Source organism: Leuresthes tenuis, unplaced genomic scaffold (assembly GCF_036924035.1).
Source record: "Leuresthes tenuis unplaced genomic scaffold, fLeuTen1.0.hap1 SCAF_23, whole genome shotgun sequence".
NCBI lineage: Eukaryota > Metazoa > Chordata > Actinopteri > Atheriniformes > Atherinopsidae > Leuresthes > Leuresthes tenuis.
In genome coordinates this window covers 15270684-15284882 of record NW_027325377.1, presented here as the reverse complement: position 1 = coordinate 15284882, position 14199 = coordinate 15270684, and the positions used below count along the sequence as shown (strand labels likewise).

At 42.8% G+C, this 14199-nt stretch overlaps 1 protein-coding gene across 2 annotated transcripts; it reads left to right on the top strand.

The window, feature by feature from the left end:
- The first annotated feature begins 6306 nt into the window (after window positions 1–6306).
- usp44 (ubiquitin specific peptidase 44) lies at window positions 6307–14010 on the top strand. Of its 2 annotated transcripts, XM_072377460.1 has the most exons (7): window positions 6313–6377; window positions 7305–7423; window positions 9079–10802; window positions 11452–11650; window positions 11853–11961; window positions 12094–12323; window positions 12476–14010. In XM_072377460.1, the coding sequence occupies exons 3-7, from the start codon at window positions 9249–9251 to the stop codon at window positions 12598–12600; spliced, it is 2217 nt and encodes a 738-aa protein (XP_072233561.1). In that variant the 5' UTR covers window positions 6313–6377; window positions 7305–7423; window positions 9079–9248; the 3' UTR covers window positions 12601–14010. The 2 variants fall into 2 exon arrangements, with proteins under 2 accessions (XP_072233560.1, XP_072233561.1); XM_072377459.1 differs by lacking the exon at window positions 7305–7423 and having other exon boundaries at window positions 6307–6377.
- Window positions 14011–14199: the final 189 nt, after the last annotated feature.

Below are 14199 nucleotides of genomic sequence, written 5' to 3'. Positions count from 1 at the left end.
ACCGAAACTACCTCTGTAAGTCAGTTCTACAAGAAATACGCAGCCCTTTCCTTAGTAACCATCCACACTCTCTGGTTTTACTTAATTGCACAGGAAAACACTGAGATGCATGCAGACACGGAGCAGGAATGTTTCTCCTCATGACGAGCAAGCCAGAACAAGGACGACGATGTTGACATAGCAGAGTGATCAAGACACTGCTGCTGATTATTTTACAGCCACGCAAACAAAAACCTGATGTCATTGAGTCATTATGAACCAACCCACAGATCAACGTGACAACAGACAGACAGTTGGGGAGAAAAAAAAACAGACACTCATGACAAGTTAGGACATTATAAAAAAACAGATTATATATCAGAAGCTGTCAAACTGCCAACGTTATCATCCAGCCTTGCCAACCAGAGCAGGCGGGAGGAAAATCTCGAGAGCAGAAATTACAGGAGGCGTGTTTGTTTACAGGCTGCAAAGCATTTCCTCTGGCTTCACCTGCACCTGTGTTTTCACCCACCACAAAACCAACACCGTATCCAGCTGCGTGAACACCACCATGAAACCACCGGAATGGCTGCCTTTCACTGAAATTATCAACCAGTGAAAACTGTGAAAACATGTTGTTAAGCTGCATGTTTCTATACATGTGTATGTGTCTTTGTTTCTGTATTTATGAGGTCCAGGTGTCAGAGAGAAATGCCCACTGTGAGGATTTTTGTGCCCTTTTACAGCACATCATAATTAAACAGTGGAATCTATGGGTGCAGATTCCACCGTTTGTGGCTGTTTCTTTTTTAGATAATGTGCACAAGTCTTGAGACACCCCTTATTTCTTTATATTCTGCTTCCAATAATCAAGACTTTCTTGTAAAAGGCTTTCCGAAGGGCCTTCAACATTTTCTTTGGACATTAGCCGTTTTTCACCCATTTTCAGTCCAGTCTTTGTACCTGATCTTTGTCAGAAGACTGTGTTTTTTGATTATCAAGCCACTTACCACCGGCCTATGAATCATTCAAGCATAAAGAAGCCACCTAACTCGAGGGATGAGTCAGTGTTGCGTCTCCTGTTTCTTAAGTTGCATCTATGAAAAATACCAAAGATAACTCATTCTGCACAAGTTTACTCAAAAAGAACTATTAGCTGAAAATGGGACATAATTATCTGGTAAACCTGGACAACTGGAGGACAAAAGAAGTCAGGCCTAAAAATCCACCTGCAGCAGATGAACAGTTTGTGAAAATGATTTGATATATGTGAAGAAGACTGCTAAGTTTCATGCAGAGGAATGTGCGTGACAAAAGTCAATGTTCTTCAAAAACAAGTCAGAAATACACAGTTTTAGGGTTCACAAATGTTTCTCGCGTCACTTTAAGAGAGGGAAACATAAGCCAAATCGCACAGAGAGTTTTCAACATTGTCCCTTGTGTACACACAATGCTCATTATTCTTTTAATAATATAATTTACAACGAATCCCCCAAATTCTTTGAAATTTTACATAAAGAAACGTCTTTCACAGACTGGTGAATCCATTCCCAGCTTTACTCCTCAAAAGCCCCTTTGGGTGCTCTTTTATGCCTCGTGTTCTTGACTTATTGCCAGTTAATTAGTTATGAGACAATCCACCAGGTACTTCATTTAGACATGATACAACATATACGTGCCTTAACTTTTGAAGTCTGATGCAACATTGCTTTCCAGGCACACAATTTTTTTTAGATATGAGGGAAGGTCAATGACCGACAATAAAATCTGAAGGTTTAAATCTTTCACATTTTTGTTTCAGTGTTTCTGGCTTATTTAGAGGCTGCAAAATAACAGGTTTTAGAGGGTAGTTTTAAGTTTTCAAGAAAATCTTCAGGCTTTTTTAAACTAAGCATTAAAGTCATACTGTGTTAAGTATTCCACCATTTGTTCATATCAGCAAAAACAATTAAAATTCAACAAAACATGTTAAACTTATAACCGGGAGAACGTCACAGGACCTGCAACTTTAATCTTCTTCACAGGCGAGACACTATGGTAGGACATAACCAGCAAGGCTGTATATTTTTGGCCATTTGACAAATCCAAGTCCAATATTCACTGGCATCGTATCTCTGTAGCGATCACTACCAGCTTCTGGGGGGAAAAATCTGCCTGTTCAGCTTGAAGAGGTTCATCTGTCTTCACCAGCTGGTTCCTCACATGATCCTTCTGTTGTTTGGTGCTTGAGAGGTGGCGTAGTGTGGGTTTTATCAGCCTGCTTGCTGAAAACAAGAGTTCATGAGAACACGGTGATACTGGATCATACTGTAAATATCCCCTAAAGCCAAAACAGCGAGCTAAAAGAAGCGGCAAGGCACGACTGAGTTCAAGTTCAAGCGATAAGTGTGTGGAGTGATCAACGTGAGCAACACCGCTGGTGATTTATTTAATCAGCTGATTTAATTCTTTAAAGTGAAAATACTGATTAAGTTACGGGACATGCGGTCCCCAGAGGTAAAATAACTGTAAAAACATGGGTTTATGAGAAGCGCAGATGAAAACAGGACAAGGTGGGAGGAAGGGAGAGTTTGCATGTGTGGACATGAAGTCGGTAAAGGCCCGGGGACATTCTGGGAGAAAAACATTAGAGATCATTCACAGGCATCGCATGGCACATCAACACATACCTCTTTCTCTAAGTCATTCACAAACACGCCCCTTAATCTCTCACAAAAACCTCTGGTCCACCTACACACTACAACACACAGACTCGCACACACTGGTATAACAACACACACTCGTCCTGTTCAGAGGGGGTTTAATGAGGCTTGTATGGATCAGTTCCCCACTAATCAGTACATGAGAGGGATTCTTCACATGCAATCAGGGAGCATGTGTTGAGATTAAAAGTTTTCCTTCAGGCACAATTTCCTGAATGAAACACCTCTCCTGCCTTTGAGCTCTTAGCTGATGAAACATTACTGTAATATTTACAGAGGAGTTCACAAGGTGTTGCAATAGAGAGACTTCATAAGCTCTGGCACCTTTAACAGCCACGTTTTGCCAAACTTTTACTCTTGTATCAAGAGCAAATTTCTGAAGAATTCAGGCAAACAATTATGATATTGTTTCGGGTTGTGGTTGTTGAGGTCGAAGATTAAAATTAAATCTGCTCTACAGACAGTGTAATGTTGTTTTCTTTTGAGAAACCACTGGCTTACAATGATAGGATCTACATAGTGACTACCACCATGAAGCCCCCATTAACCAGCATGAAGCGCTGCACCTGCATCCTACACCGGCATTTAAAGGTAGGCATGGGGCAATGGATAATATACACACACACTTGATCCATGAAAGTGGCAGAGAAGAGGCGGAAAGCAGCAGGATTATATTACCTGAGACAGATGAAGGCAGATTAACAAACATTAACAAACACTATGCCATTTGTGTGTCCTTCTGTTCACCGTCACCATAAATCTGCTCTTTGGCCTTCCTCTGCTCCTCTTATCTTGCATGCTCATCTTCCTCAGCTATTTCTCTGCTCTGCACATGCGCAGCTCAGCCTCGTCTTTCTCGCTTTGCCCCCAAACTGTTTTGACCTGATCACATCTTGAATCCTTATCAGCTTCTCATTTCTGACGCGTCAGATTTGGTAGAGCTGCAGCCGATCATTTTTCGGAACCGGTTCAATGACATGCCTGCCAATAATGGATTACTCTAAGGCTGTTGTTTATTCTCTAATTTGTGGTTTGGGACAGATAGAAATAAAAAGGCTATCATCCATCGAGCACCAGCCGATATATATTTGATATATTCTTGAAGTTTCAAAATAACGGTATTTTTAAGCAGAGCTGTGGATATCGCTTTTAGTCATTCATTCATTCAGTAATCCATTATCTTTCGCTCATCCAACGTCGAGTCATAGAGGCAACAGGTTCAGGATGGAAAAAGAGACATCCCTCTCCCCAGTGACACTCTCCAGCTCATCCCGAGGCATTCCCACGCCAGATGGGACAGTAATCCCTCCGGCGTGTTCTGGGTTTGCCCTGGGGGCCTCCTCCCAGTTGGGCAATAATTAAATCAGTAAAATCAATAATAAAACAAATTAAACAAGATTCTTTTTTCTTCAAGGGACATCGGTTTAATTCTCAATGGTAACAATGCTGCGCTTTTAGGAAGGCTGGGTTTTATTATGGCTAAACTGCTAACTTCTTCTCTTGGCAAGCTTAAACTAAAACATTTATTTATCAGGCTTTTAAGAGGTTATAAACATTCAATAAAAAGCCCTTGAGAGGCTAAATATTCTAGATATTGTTTATGAAAAAGCATTTTGTAAAAAGCACATTCCCATCCGAAACATGGGAGCAGAAGTTCAAAAGTAGCAGGGATTTTTATATCCAAATAAATGCAAGAACATCAAGTTTGTTCTTGAGTAAATTGAGTTTTCGTCACTCAGCTAAGACAGATATGGTTGCAGAGAGAGAAGTGCTGTACGTCAACTATTATTTGGTGATGCAGAAGCGCAGTTGTTCAGGTAAAGCATTTCGCTACTTCACTTGAGTGTTTTCAGTTAAATCGGCTCCACCATAAGATAAGTTGATGTAAAAGGTTTACAAACTCCGCAGTCAGTTAGACTTTATAACCTGTTTCCATTCATGAGGCCGCAGAGCTCTAAATAAAGCAGTTTTTTAATGATTTAAAAAACGTTAGTTACACTCCCGCCCGCACTCGCAAAACTTTGAGACTTTATGCCCGCGCAGTAATAGAAATGCATTGATTTTGTGTCTTCTGTCGTCCCGCAGGAGAAAACACGTAATTTTACAAGCTATTAATAAAGACATTCATGGACAATTGAGAAACTTCTCCAAATGTCAGACTTTAAGCCGCCCGCTCCCGCCCGCAGCAAAGTTCGTACCGCCCGCTCCCGCGAGATTTGAGTTGGCGGGACCCAATCCCATTGCAGCCCTCTACTGCGGACCTTTAAGAGGATGAACAAAAGCTGCGTCAAGAGTTGCGTCAAATAGTCTATTTTGCTTAGGAACCTTCATAACTGAGTCAGATGACCCGGAAGTATCTAAGTTGCAGCCATGATGAGAGCTGTTTGAATTTCCCAAATGCCAAGGAAAGGACCTCCAATGCTTCCTTTAAGATTACCTTAAGCTTACAATCCTTTATGAGAGAAAGGAGATAATTCCATCCCACAGTTCGTTGTGGAAGCAACTTTCATCATGACGCTCAATTACTTTCATGCAGTTGTACTAACTATGATTCACGTGGATAGATATGTGGACAGGAGAATGACTGTGAGCAGCCTGTGATAACACTACACTTAAATCTTTTTCAAACCATTCTTATAGTTTCAGTGTGAAACTTTGATAATAAAGTAATATTCCAGATGATACATAAGACATAACCTTTGCAATAGACGAAGTATCTAAAGCACCGTTGTAGAATATTGATTGATTGGCTGTTGTTTCAGTGCTGCAGACATCACATTTTGGTGTGAGTCGAATTCTTATTGCAGTTTAGCCGTCTTTAAGTCCTTAAGAATTTCTCCAGCCACCTTTCATCGATCCCATGACGTTTTCCAACTCAACTGGAAGATCTTAGAAAAGACAAAAGGATGTCTCTTTTTTTTCCTCGATCGGACCCTTGGATTCGTTTGTGGTGACGTTTTTTGGTCAATATTACGGCTGATCCTCGAGTGTAGATAGTGCAACCCTCCCCTCTAGTGGTGAATAAATGTACTACTTCTATTTTGGCACGAGTGCAGTGCAGTGATTTTATCCTGCTCATGCTGATTATTCTGATTATTGTAATGAAAACGGTGAGCAAGTAGCAAGATGTAACCACTCAAGTAGTATTTTTTTTTTACTTGTACTCCCCTGCATATGTTAATACTAGCTGCTTAGTTCGAGATTAATGTAAAAAAAAAACGATAACAAATACACATCTCGTACAAATGCTGAATAAGATTAAACGATTGATCTTGAAGGAGAATTCACAACCACCAAGCAATCACCCGTATGGGTAAATTAACTTGTACCCATCTTTATGAATTGCATTAATGCATACGCACTTCTAATAGCATAATGTAGCGTTTTAAAGTTGTTTATTCTGCAAAATTTGTCATTTTGATGGGCTACTTTAAATGTAAGGTGCCACCGGTGTAATTCAAATAATATGCACATACGGAATTGGAAACGGTTTGAGAGAAATACTCAACTTGATACAAGTACCCTGCTGCACTGAGAGAAAATAGGCATCATCATAACCATGAAGGTAAACAATAACAACAACAACAACAACGTCATGTATAGAGGACGCGCTCGAGCCAACACCACGCGACAGGAACTGACAAGATGGCGATCATTTTAGAAACAGAGGAGTTACTGCCGTGAAGGAGAGGCTCGGTATGTTGCTTTCTTTCAGTAATTATTCTTTCATTGCACGTTTATAGCAGTGTAGTGTAGCATACAATTGTCCTCGTTGAACGACACCCCGCTGGTTGGTGTCCAAAGCCGGGAGCCGACCTCCGGCTAATGCTTGAACTTGTTGGAATTATCGATGTTAGCCTCGCTGGCTAATACGAGTTAGCATGCTAGGCTAATTTTAGCAGCAAGGACAGATAGGGCTCATTAATCTTTGGAAGATATATATGTTTTAAAAAATGTAGAGGCAGTATGGGCCGCTACGGTTTGTGTGTACTCTATTCACATTTGAAGTGGTTTTAAGCAGTCATTTTTGGGAGCTGTATGGAGTAGTTTTGTGTCTATTTTTGGATAATTCAGTGTTTTGTAATCCTCATAGCTATCAGTTACAAGTTAGCAGTAGCTAGTAAACGTTAGCTGTGAGGCAAAAAAAAACTCTTTGAGTTGCTCGGGTAAATGCCACAGCGCGTGTCGTTGTGATGTTGTGTCATACAGTTTATTGGTTCACTCACCCTTACTTGGCTTTGTTTGGCTGTGGCTCATTTGCCCGAGAGTTAATGTTGGGGTCAGGGGTATTCAACCACTTCAGACCATGCAGGCACAAGGACAAACTAGGTAAAGCGCGCTAACTTGCTGATAAAACTTGCGTGGCATTAGAAACTCTGAACAACCTCTCCGTATGCTATTTACTCTTTATTTAGCAATACAAGACACCGCTATTTTCTATGTATAAAGTTTGCGGCGTTGTTCCGAAAGTTTAATATTGATAAATAACGGTGGCCAATTCATAAGGAGGTGTTACTGTTCCGCGCTATTCCCAGTGTTTATTGCTTATGGTGGCAACACGCGAAGGATCACCACGGGGCGATTTGAAGATTGAGCTATCTGAATGTTTTATCACCTTCACAGGATCAGTCTTGGATACTTGACTGCGACGAGAACGTTCTCATATCACAGCCGCTGCACTCATGGCATCCCGATCTGATGAAAACGATTGAATAAACACGCCCACTCGCCCGCTTTAACTGGTAAACAAACTTTAGTTCTGACTGGAGTTGTCGAGCAAACTTGTTTTGATTATTATTAAGTAGTTTATTAAATGATGGAGTGACACAGTAGTAAGATATTTAAAGAATAAAAATAATAACCTTTCTGAAGCTAGAAACCTCAATTTGATCCTTTGCTGAGCAGTGAAAGATACAAGTAACCTATTAATTGGACAAATAAAAGCAATGTAAAATATTTGTTTACAAGTGAAAGTCGAACCCTTATGTGAAAGTAAAAAACAGATAGCAGCAACATCTTATTCTAGATAAAAAAAATACCAGTTAATCGGCGTGCAAACAGAGTGAAAATGCATGCTGCTCCTAAATACTGTACACCGGATAAATCTGTGGGGTTTGTGAGACGGTTAATGAGAGATTAAAGAAGATACAATCATACCTCAGATATACAGATGTGTTCTCTGTCTTTGTGCTGCAGGCTTCGTCTGTAATCTTCCTTCCACAAAGAGATTGACTCATCTATTGAACTGAAACCTTGTGAGAAGGTAAAAAATCTAAAAGGGAGAAAAAAAATCTAATTTGGTGAAGTTGTTGACAGTTTCACCAGTCTGAGGTTTCACATAGCTGATTTTTGTCAGACGTTGTTGGTTTAATCTTAAAGAATACGTTGTGTTTCAAAAGCTCTTTGTTTATCAGTTACTTAAAATCTTATACGAGCTGCTAAAGCCGTCAAATAAAAGCAGAGGAGTAAAAAAAGTAGAATAGTATCACAAGAATTGTACTTAAGTGCAAAACTTCCTACTTAAGTAGAAAAATCGACTTACTTTCAACCAGGCTCTCTTTGTTGCCATGGGTATTTCCAAGCAGGGTATTTTCCTTGGGTTCTTCTCTTTAATTTCCCTTCTCAAAGGTAGTCCTGTACCCAGACAAAGGTTACACACTTTGGAAGCTCAGACCCCCCCGCCTTTTGTTGGGTAATCTTGCTTCCTTGACCTCAGTGGGTGGGGGCTAGTAGGACTCAGGCTCCTCTGGGCTCCCACTTTTCTGCTGAAGGACACCAAGCCGGAGGGTCGTGAAGCACAGGCAGCAGAGTTTGTGTGGAGACTGATTGCTTAGGGTGGAAGTTGAGTTTGGTTGTTCTTCTGTATTTGCTCCAAACTACTCCCTTTTGTTCGGTCAGTGTTTTTATGCTTTCCTGCACATTTTCATGAGGCAAACCTTGGAACTTCTCTACTCCTTGTTAGCTAAATCTAGTTTATTACACTGGGGTGAAAAAATAATTTAAGGAAAATACTGTTGTGACTCTGTAAAGTAATCATTACTGTCACCGTGCCCAATAAGTTATTACTTTGCTATTTAAGAAGCAGTGTTTGTCCGGTTGATGCTTTCACATCCAGGTTTAACCGAGTGAATGTTCCTCACACAGCCATGTTTATTACCCAGTCATTTTATTTTTGATCCACGTTGCTGTCAGAAAATGTTAAAACCTACTTACCACCTGCCAGTTCGCTCAATTTACGCTGTGTAGACCTCATAAAACAGCCAGTGGAGGTTACGAGTAGCTGTATTGCAATAAGCTTTGCTGCAGGGATGAGTCCTCTTTAACGTTTCTTGATTTGCTTTTTTTTGCTCCATCTTCACAATCTTTTCTAACCGGATCTGTTCTCCTACCCTTCCAGCCACTACCGCCATGCCCTGGGAGGGCCCTTTTTCTTGGCTCACCATGGTTCCCATGGTGATATGAAGCCAGTGTTAAACGTTGACAGACACACTCAGCATCACACACGCACACGCGGTCAGTTACTGACTGACACAGCCAGCCAGCCAGCTCGGCAGGCAGGCGTGTGTAATGGACAGGTGTAAGCATGTGGGGCGGCTGCGGCTGGCCCCAGACCACTCCATCCTCAACCCCCAGAAGTGGCACTGCGTCGACTGTAACACCACAGAGTCTATATGGGCCTGTCTTGGTTGTGCACATGTGGCATGTGGCCGCTACATTGAGGAACATGCTCTGCAGCACTTCCAGCAACAGCACCACCCACTGGCTATGGAGGTTAATGAACTTTATGTCTTTTGTTACTTGTGTGATGACTATGTCCTGAATGATAACGCCACCGGAGATCTCAAGCTGCTTCGGAGCACGCTCAGTGCCATCCAGAGCCAGCGCTATGAGGTTACGACTCGCAGTGGACGCACCCTCCGCTCTGCTAGCGCTGCACCGGATGCCCTCATTCCATGCGGCGCTAGCGAGCTCCAGTTGAGGGATGAGGACAGAATGTTTACTGCCCTTTGGCACCGCCGCAGGGCACTTATGGGACGCATCTTCCGCCTTTGGTTTGCCCTGACTGAATGCGGAAAGAGGAGAGAAGAAGAAGAGAGAAAGAGGGAGGAGGAAGAGGAGCAGAAAACGGCAGCCAGGGAGAGGAGGCGTGCTCTAAAGAGGCAGCTACAGGAGGAGCTGGAGAATGCTCCTCTCAGGAAGAGTCGTCGCTTGCGCCGGAAAAGCCAGAGAGTTGCGGAAACGGCAATCACAACACCAACCTCTCAACAGGCACGCACAAAGACCAAAACTCGTGTGCGTCCTTCTCAAACCCGTAGACCACGAACTCGAAGCCCAGTCACTGCAACCCCAAAGAAAGCCAAACAAACGAAAAAGGCCCAACCAGCTCCCAAACCACGTAACCGTTCCTCTAGTACCAAATCCAAGCCCAAAACACCCTCAGCATCTCCTCGCACTGCTCAAACCCCTGTGCGCCGCAAGCAGTGTACCAAACAAGGCGGGTCACCCTTTAAACGGCGTCCCACGGTTACTCCTGGAGTGACAGGCCTGAGGAATTTAGGAAACACCTGTTATATGAACTCCATCCTGCAGGTGCTGAGTCATCTGCATGTTTTCAGGGAGTGCTTTCTGCGTCTGGACCTGACACAAGCACTGGAGCTGCTGGCATCTGCCGTCCACGGCCAGCTGACAGGGAAGGTCTCATCACAGTCCCCCCTGTCCCAGCGGAAGGGACTACAGATCAGCTCGGGCTCTGGTGCAGGTCTGAGTGGCGGAGCCTCGCGTGCCCGCAGCATGGAGCTGATACAACCCAAAGAGCCCAGCTCCAAGCACATCTCTCTGTGCCACGAGCTGCACACCTTGTTTCAGGTCATGTGGTCTGGCAAATGGGCGCTGGTCTCGCCTTTTGCCATGCTCCACTCGGTGTGGCAGCTGATCCCTGCGTTCAGGGGCTACGCTCAGCAGGACGCTCAGGAGTTCCTGTGTGAGCTGCTGGATAAGGTGCAGCATGAGCTGGAGAGCACCGGCAAACACACGACCACTGCAGGTGTGCCACAGAAACGCCTCATCAAGCAGGTGCTCAGCGTGGTCAACACCATCTTTCACGGCCAACTTCTTAGCCAGGTATGACGAACACACACAGACACACCTTTAATCACCTTTGTCCAACAACCTCATAATAATAATCAAAATCTGACTCATCATGATGCTCATCATGATGCATGACACACGGGTCCATTTAGATCTACGCACATTTAATCAGCAATCATAAATTCTGATTAAAGTTCAGTTGCTTGTATGCAACACTAAACTTGCTTTCAACCCTGATGGAGGTCTGAGGAGATCAAATGTGTCACAGTCCTCTTGATTTTTACCAGGAATAAGTGCAGAGCATCGCATCAAGTAATCAGAGCTTGAGGATAAAGAGAGTGGGGAGAGTGAGCAAAGGACAAGTGATTAATTCCTACTTGTAAAGGCTGAGCACACACACTGTGACACCTGCTCTTGCTGAATAAAAGGCTGTGTGTGTGTGCGAAGTGCTTTTGGCAATTCTCGGCTCCGTCACCATTCACCTCAGCACTGATTCAGCCTGCTTTTACCCTTTGACTAATGAAGTAATCCAAAATATGTCAGTTCAAATTTGTAGCCATATTTGTTGTTTATTCTTCATTTTTAGAACAGTTAAAAAACAAAAAATCCAGATGACTGAAGCTGAGGTTCTCCATGATTCTTCTCCACACTGTGACCTGCTCATCCTCACTCTCTTCTGCAGGTGACGTGCCTGGCTTGTGACCATCGCTCCAACACTGTGGAGCCCTTTTGGGATCTGTCTCTGGAGTTCCCTGAGCGGTATCACAGTAATAGCAGGGAGTCGGCGGCTCAGGCTTCGTGCCATTTGACGGAGATGCTGGCCAAGTTCACCGAAACTGAAGCGCTGGAGGGAAACATCTACGCCTGTGACCAGTGTAACTGTAAGTGAAATGATCTCACACTTTCTCTTTTAGTGAGATTTGCCTGTGTTCTTTTTTCTCTTCCATCACCATTTTCTCCTAACCACAGTTAGATTCTTAAAGAGTAGTCTACCTTATATCTAGCTTCTTGCTGCTCTCAGGCTACTTGCAAGGCCACTGGTCGCACAAAGTGCAGTAAATGAAAGTGTTTGTGCGTTTGCAGCAGCCAGACGCCGGACCTCTTCCAAACCCGTCATCCTGACCGAAGCACAGAAACAGCTGATGGTCCATAAACTGCCTCAGGTCCTCAGACTTCACCTCAAACGTTTCAGGTAAGATGACAGTCCACTTAAATCTGTCAGTGGGATGAAATGCAGATTATTCAGTGAAAGGACTGTTGTACTCTGTTTTAGTGTAAATCCATTGGCTGACTTTCTCTTTGCTGGCTCGTGATTGGTCTGCAGGTGGTCTGGGCGTAACCACCGGGAGAAGATCGGAGTCCACGTCAGCTTCGACCAGCTTCTCAACATGGAGCCTTACTGCTGCAGAGAGCCCTCACCCAAAGGCAGCCCCAGCTCCCCAGGTTCGCCACGCCCAAAGCACTTCCTCTACGAACTCTCTGCTGTGGTGATGCATCATGGGAAGGGTTTTGGCTCGGGCCACTACACAGCCTACTGCTACAACACAGAAGGAGGTGAGTCAAATCTCTATAGACTGTAAGGAGCATTTGTTTAGTTACAGGGAAATTACTCCAATTTTTGTGGCTCTTACCGAAACTGGGGAAGGTTGAACATTTCTGTTAGATTGAGTTGTATTAAACACGACTCCTTTCTCCCTTTCCTCCAGGCTTCTGGGTTCACTGTAATGACTCTAAACTAAATGTGTGTTCAGTGGATGAGGTCTGCCGAGCTCAGGCCTACATCCTCTTCTACACACAGCAAGTAACTCAGGACAAAGATCGGCCGCTATAGGACGGCAAACTCCCCATAAACCCCTCCTTTCATCTCCGCTGCATCCTGACCGCTCAGCGAGAAGATATCAGCACAGCCCCACTATTGCTCTTTTTTTTTTTCTTTTTTTAAACCTGGTAGGCTGGGACTTCTTTTGAGTTTACTTTTCTAAATAAGGGAAGAAAAGAAAAACGAGTGTGAAAGGACTTCTTTTTAAAATGTGGTTCTGCTTTGTGAACTTCTTGTATATGGTGTTTATATGTAGGTATTTTAAAAGAAGAACGGTGATGTGATTTTATGTACATTTGTATTTTATTGAGAAGAGAGTATCAGCCAAGATGTGTCTCGGTAGCAGCCAGCAGACTGGCCAGGCATGACCTTATACATGTGAGTGTCCTCAACTGGTATGCCCACCTGCGTCTGCTGGCTAGTTGATTGTAAGTTCTGTTTGTTCGTTTTAAATCAGCTATAATGTTTCTCAGTCACTTTAGATAGTTGACCCAGAACTGGACGTAGGGTTGTAACGTGTCTTTTACTGAGTAGAAATGGCCTCACTGTGCTCCAGAAAGCTAAAAGTTGTGATAAATTTTGAGAACGTGGCCACACTTTTGGCCTTTTTTTCCTGCCAGAAATGCACTAATTTCTACAGAATAGGCTGTGAGCATTATTGTAAGTGACTGTATTCGTTGGTTGTTAAAAATCTGTACGCAAGCGAGGCCTCAAGCCAAAGTCTTGGGGGAAAAGAGTTTGGAAACGCCTCTCAGCATTTCCAAAACGGTTAAAAATTTGCTGTTTTTTAAAGAAAAAGTTTATATATTTTCTTCCCTCTTCATGCCAAGGGGATAAGTTTCCAAAGGGATCATTTTTAGCTCAATCTCACCATCTTTCTGCTCCAGAATGTATCTGTCTTCAGAGTATGAACCCCCCCCTCCTCCCCACACCACCACCAGACGATACTACCATTCTAGAAAAGTGCCCTTTTTCCTGACAAAGCAGATCTATTTTTATAGTTCATATCAGTTTAGCCAAGTGGAATCAGCACTGCTGCAATTCCACCCAGACCAGCATTTAGATGAATGTATTTTTTTAATAAAATCCTCAGAGGCCATCAGCTGTTGAAAAGAATTTTATACAACCATTTTTTTTTTCTGATTGTTTAACACCACCAGCAATTACAGATTTTACTGTTCAATTCTATTCTCTACGATTTGTCCATTAGAGAATGAAAGCACACCTCATCTTTGTTTTTTTTTTTTTTGGTCTCTCATTGTCCGAGGGTTAATTGTTTGCATTTCGGTTACTACTCCATGGATGTGTGTGTATGTGCGTGTGTAAATTTTATGGAAGTTATACTATGCAAATTGTTACCTCAATTTTTTGTTTGTTTTTTTTTCCTAGAAAAAATTACCTCAATAAATGAGAATATTTTTTCATTTTTCTACAAAAGATGCAAGTGTCTTCTTGTTTGTCTTATCTTTGCTTAGCTTTCCACTTCCCTAATAGATCTACCATTTATTCCACCTTTGATCATTTCATAAATGTGACTATTTTCAGTCTCAGAATCTGAGAATCTCTTAACATTTTCTTTACTGTCTGATTTCACATTCAAGGGGAGTAATG

Coding starts and splice junctions, on each gene's coding strand:
- usp44 (XM_072377459.1), top strand. CDS start 9,249: ATGGACAGGTGTAAGCATGTGGGGCGGCTGCGGCTGGCCCCAGACCAC. Junction 10,803..11,451: donor ACGGCCAACTTCTTAGCCAG/GTATGACGAACA, acceptor TCTCTTCTGCAG/GTGACGTGCCTGGCTTGTGA. Junction 12,324..12,475: donor CTGCTACAACACAGAAGGAG/GTGAGTCAAATC, acceptor CCTTTCCTCCAG/GCTTCTGGGTTCACTGTAAT.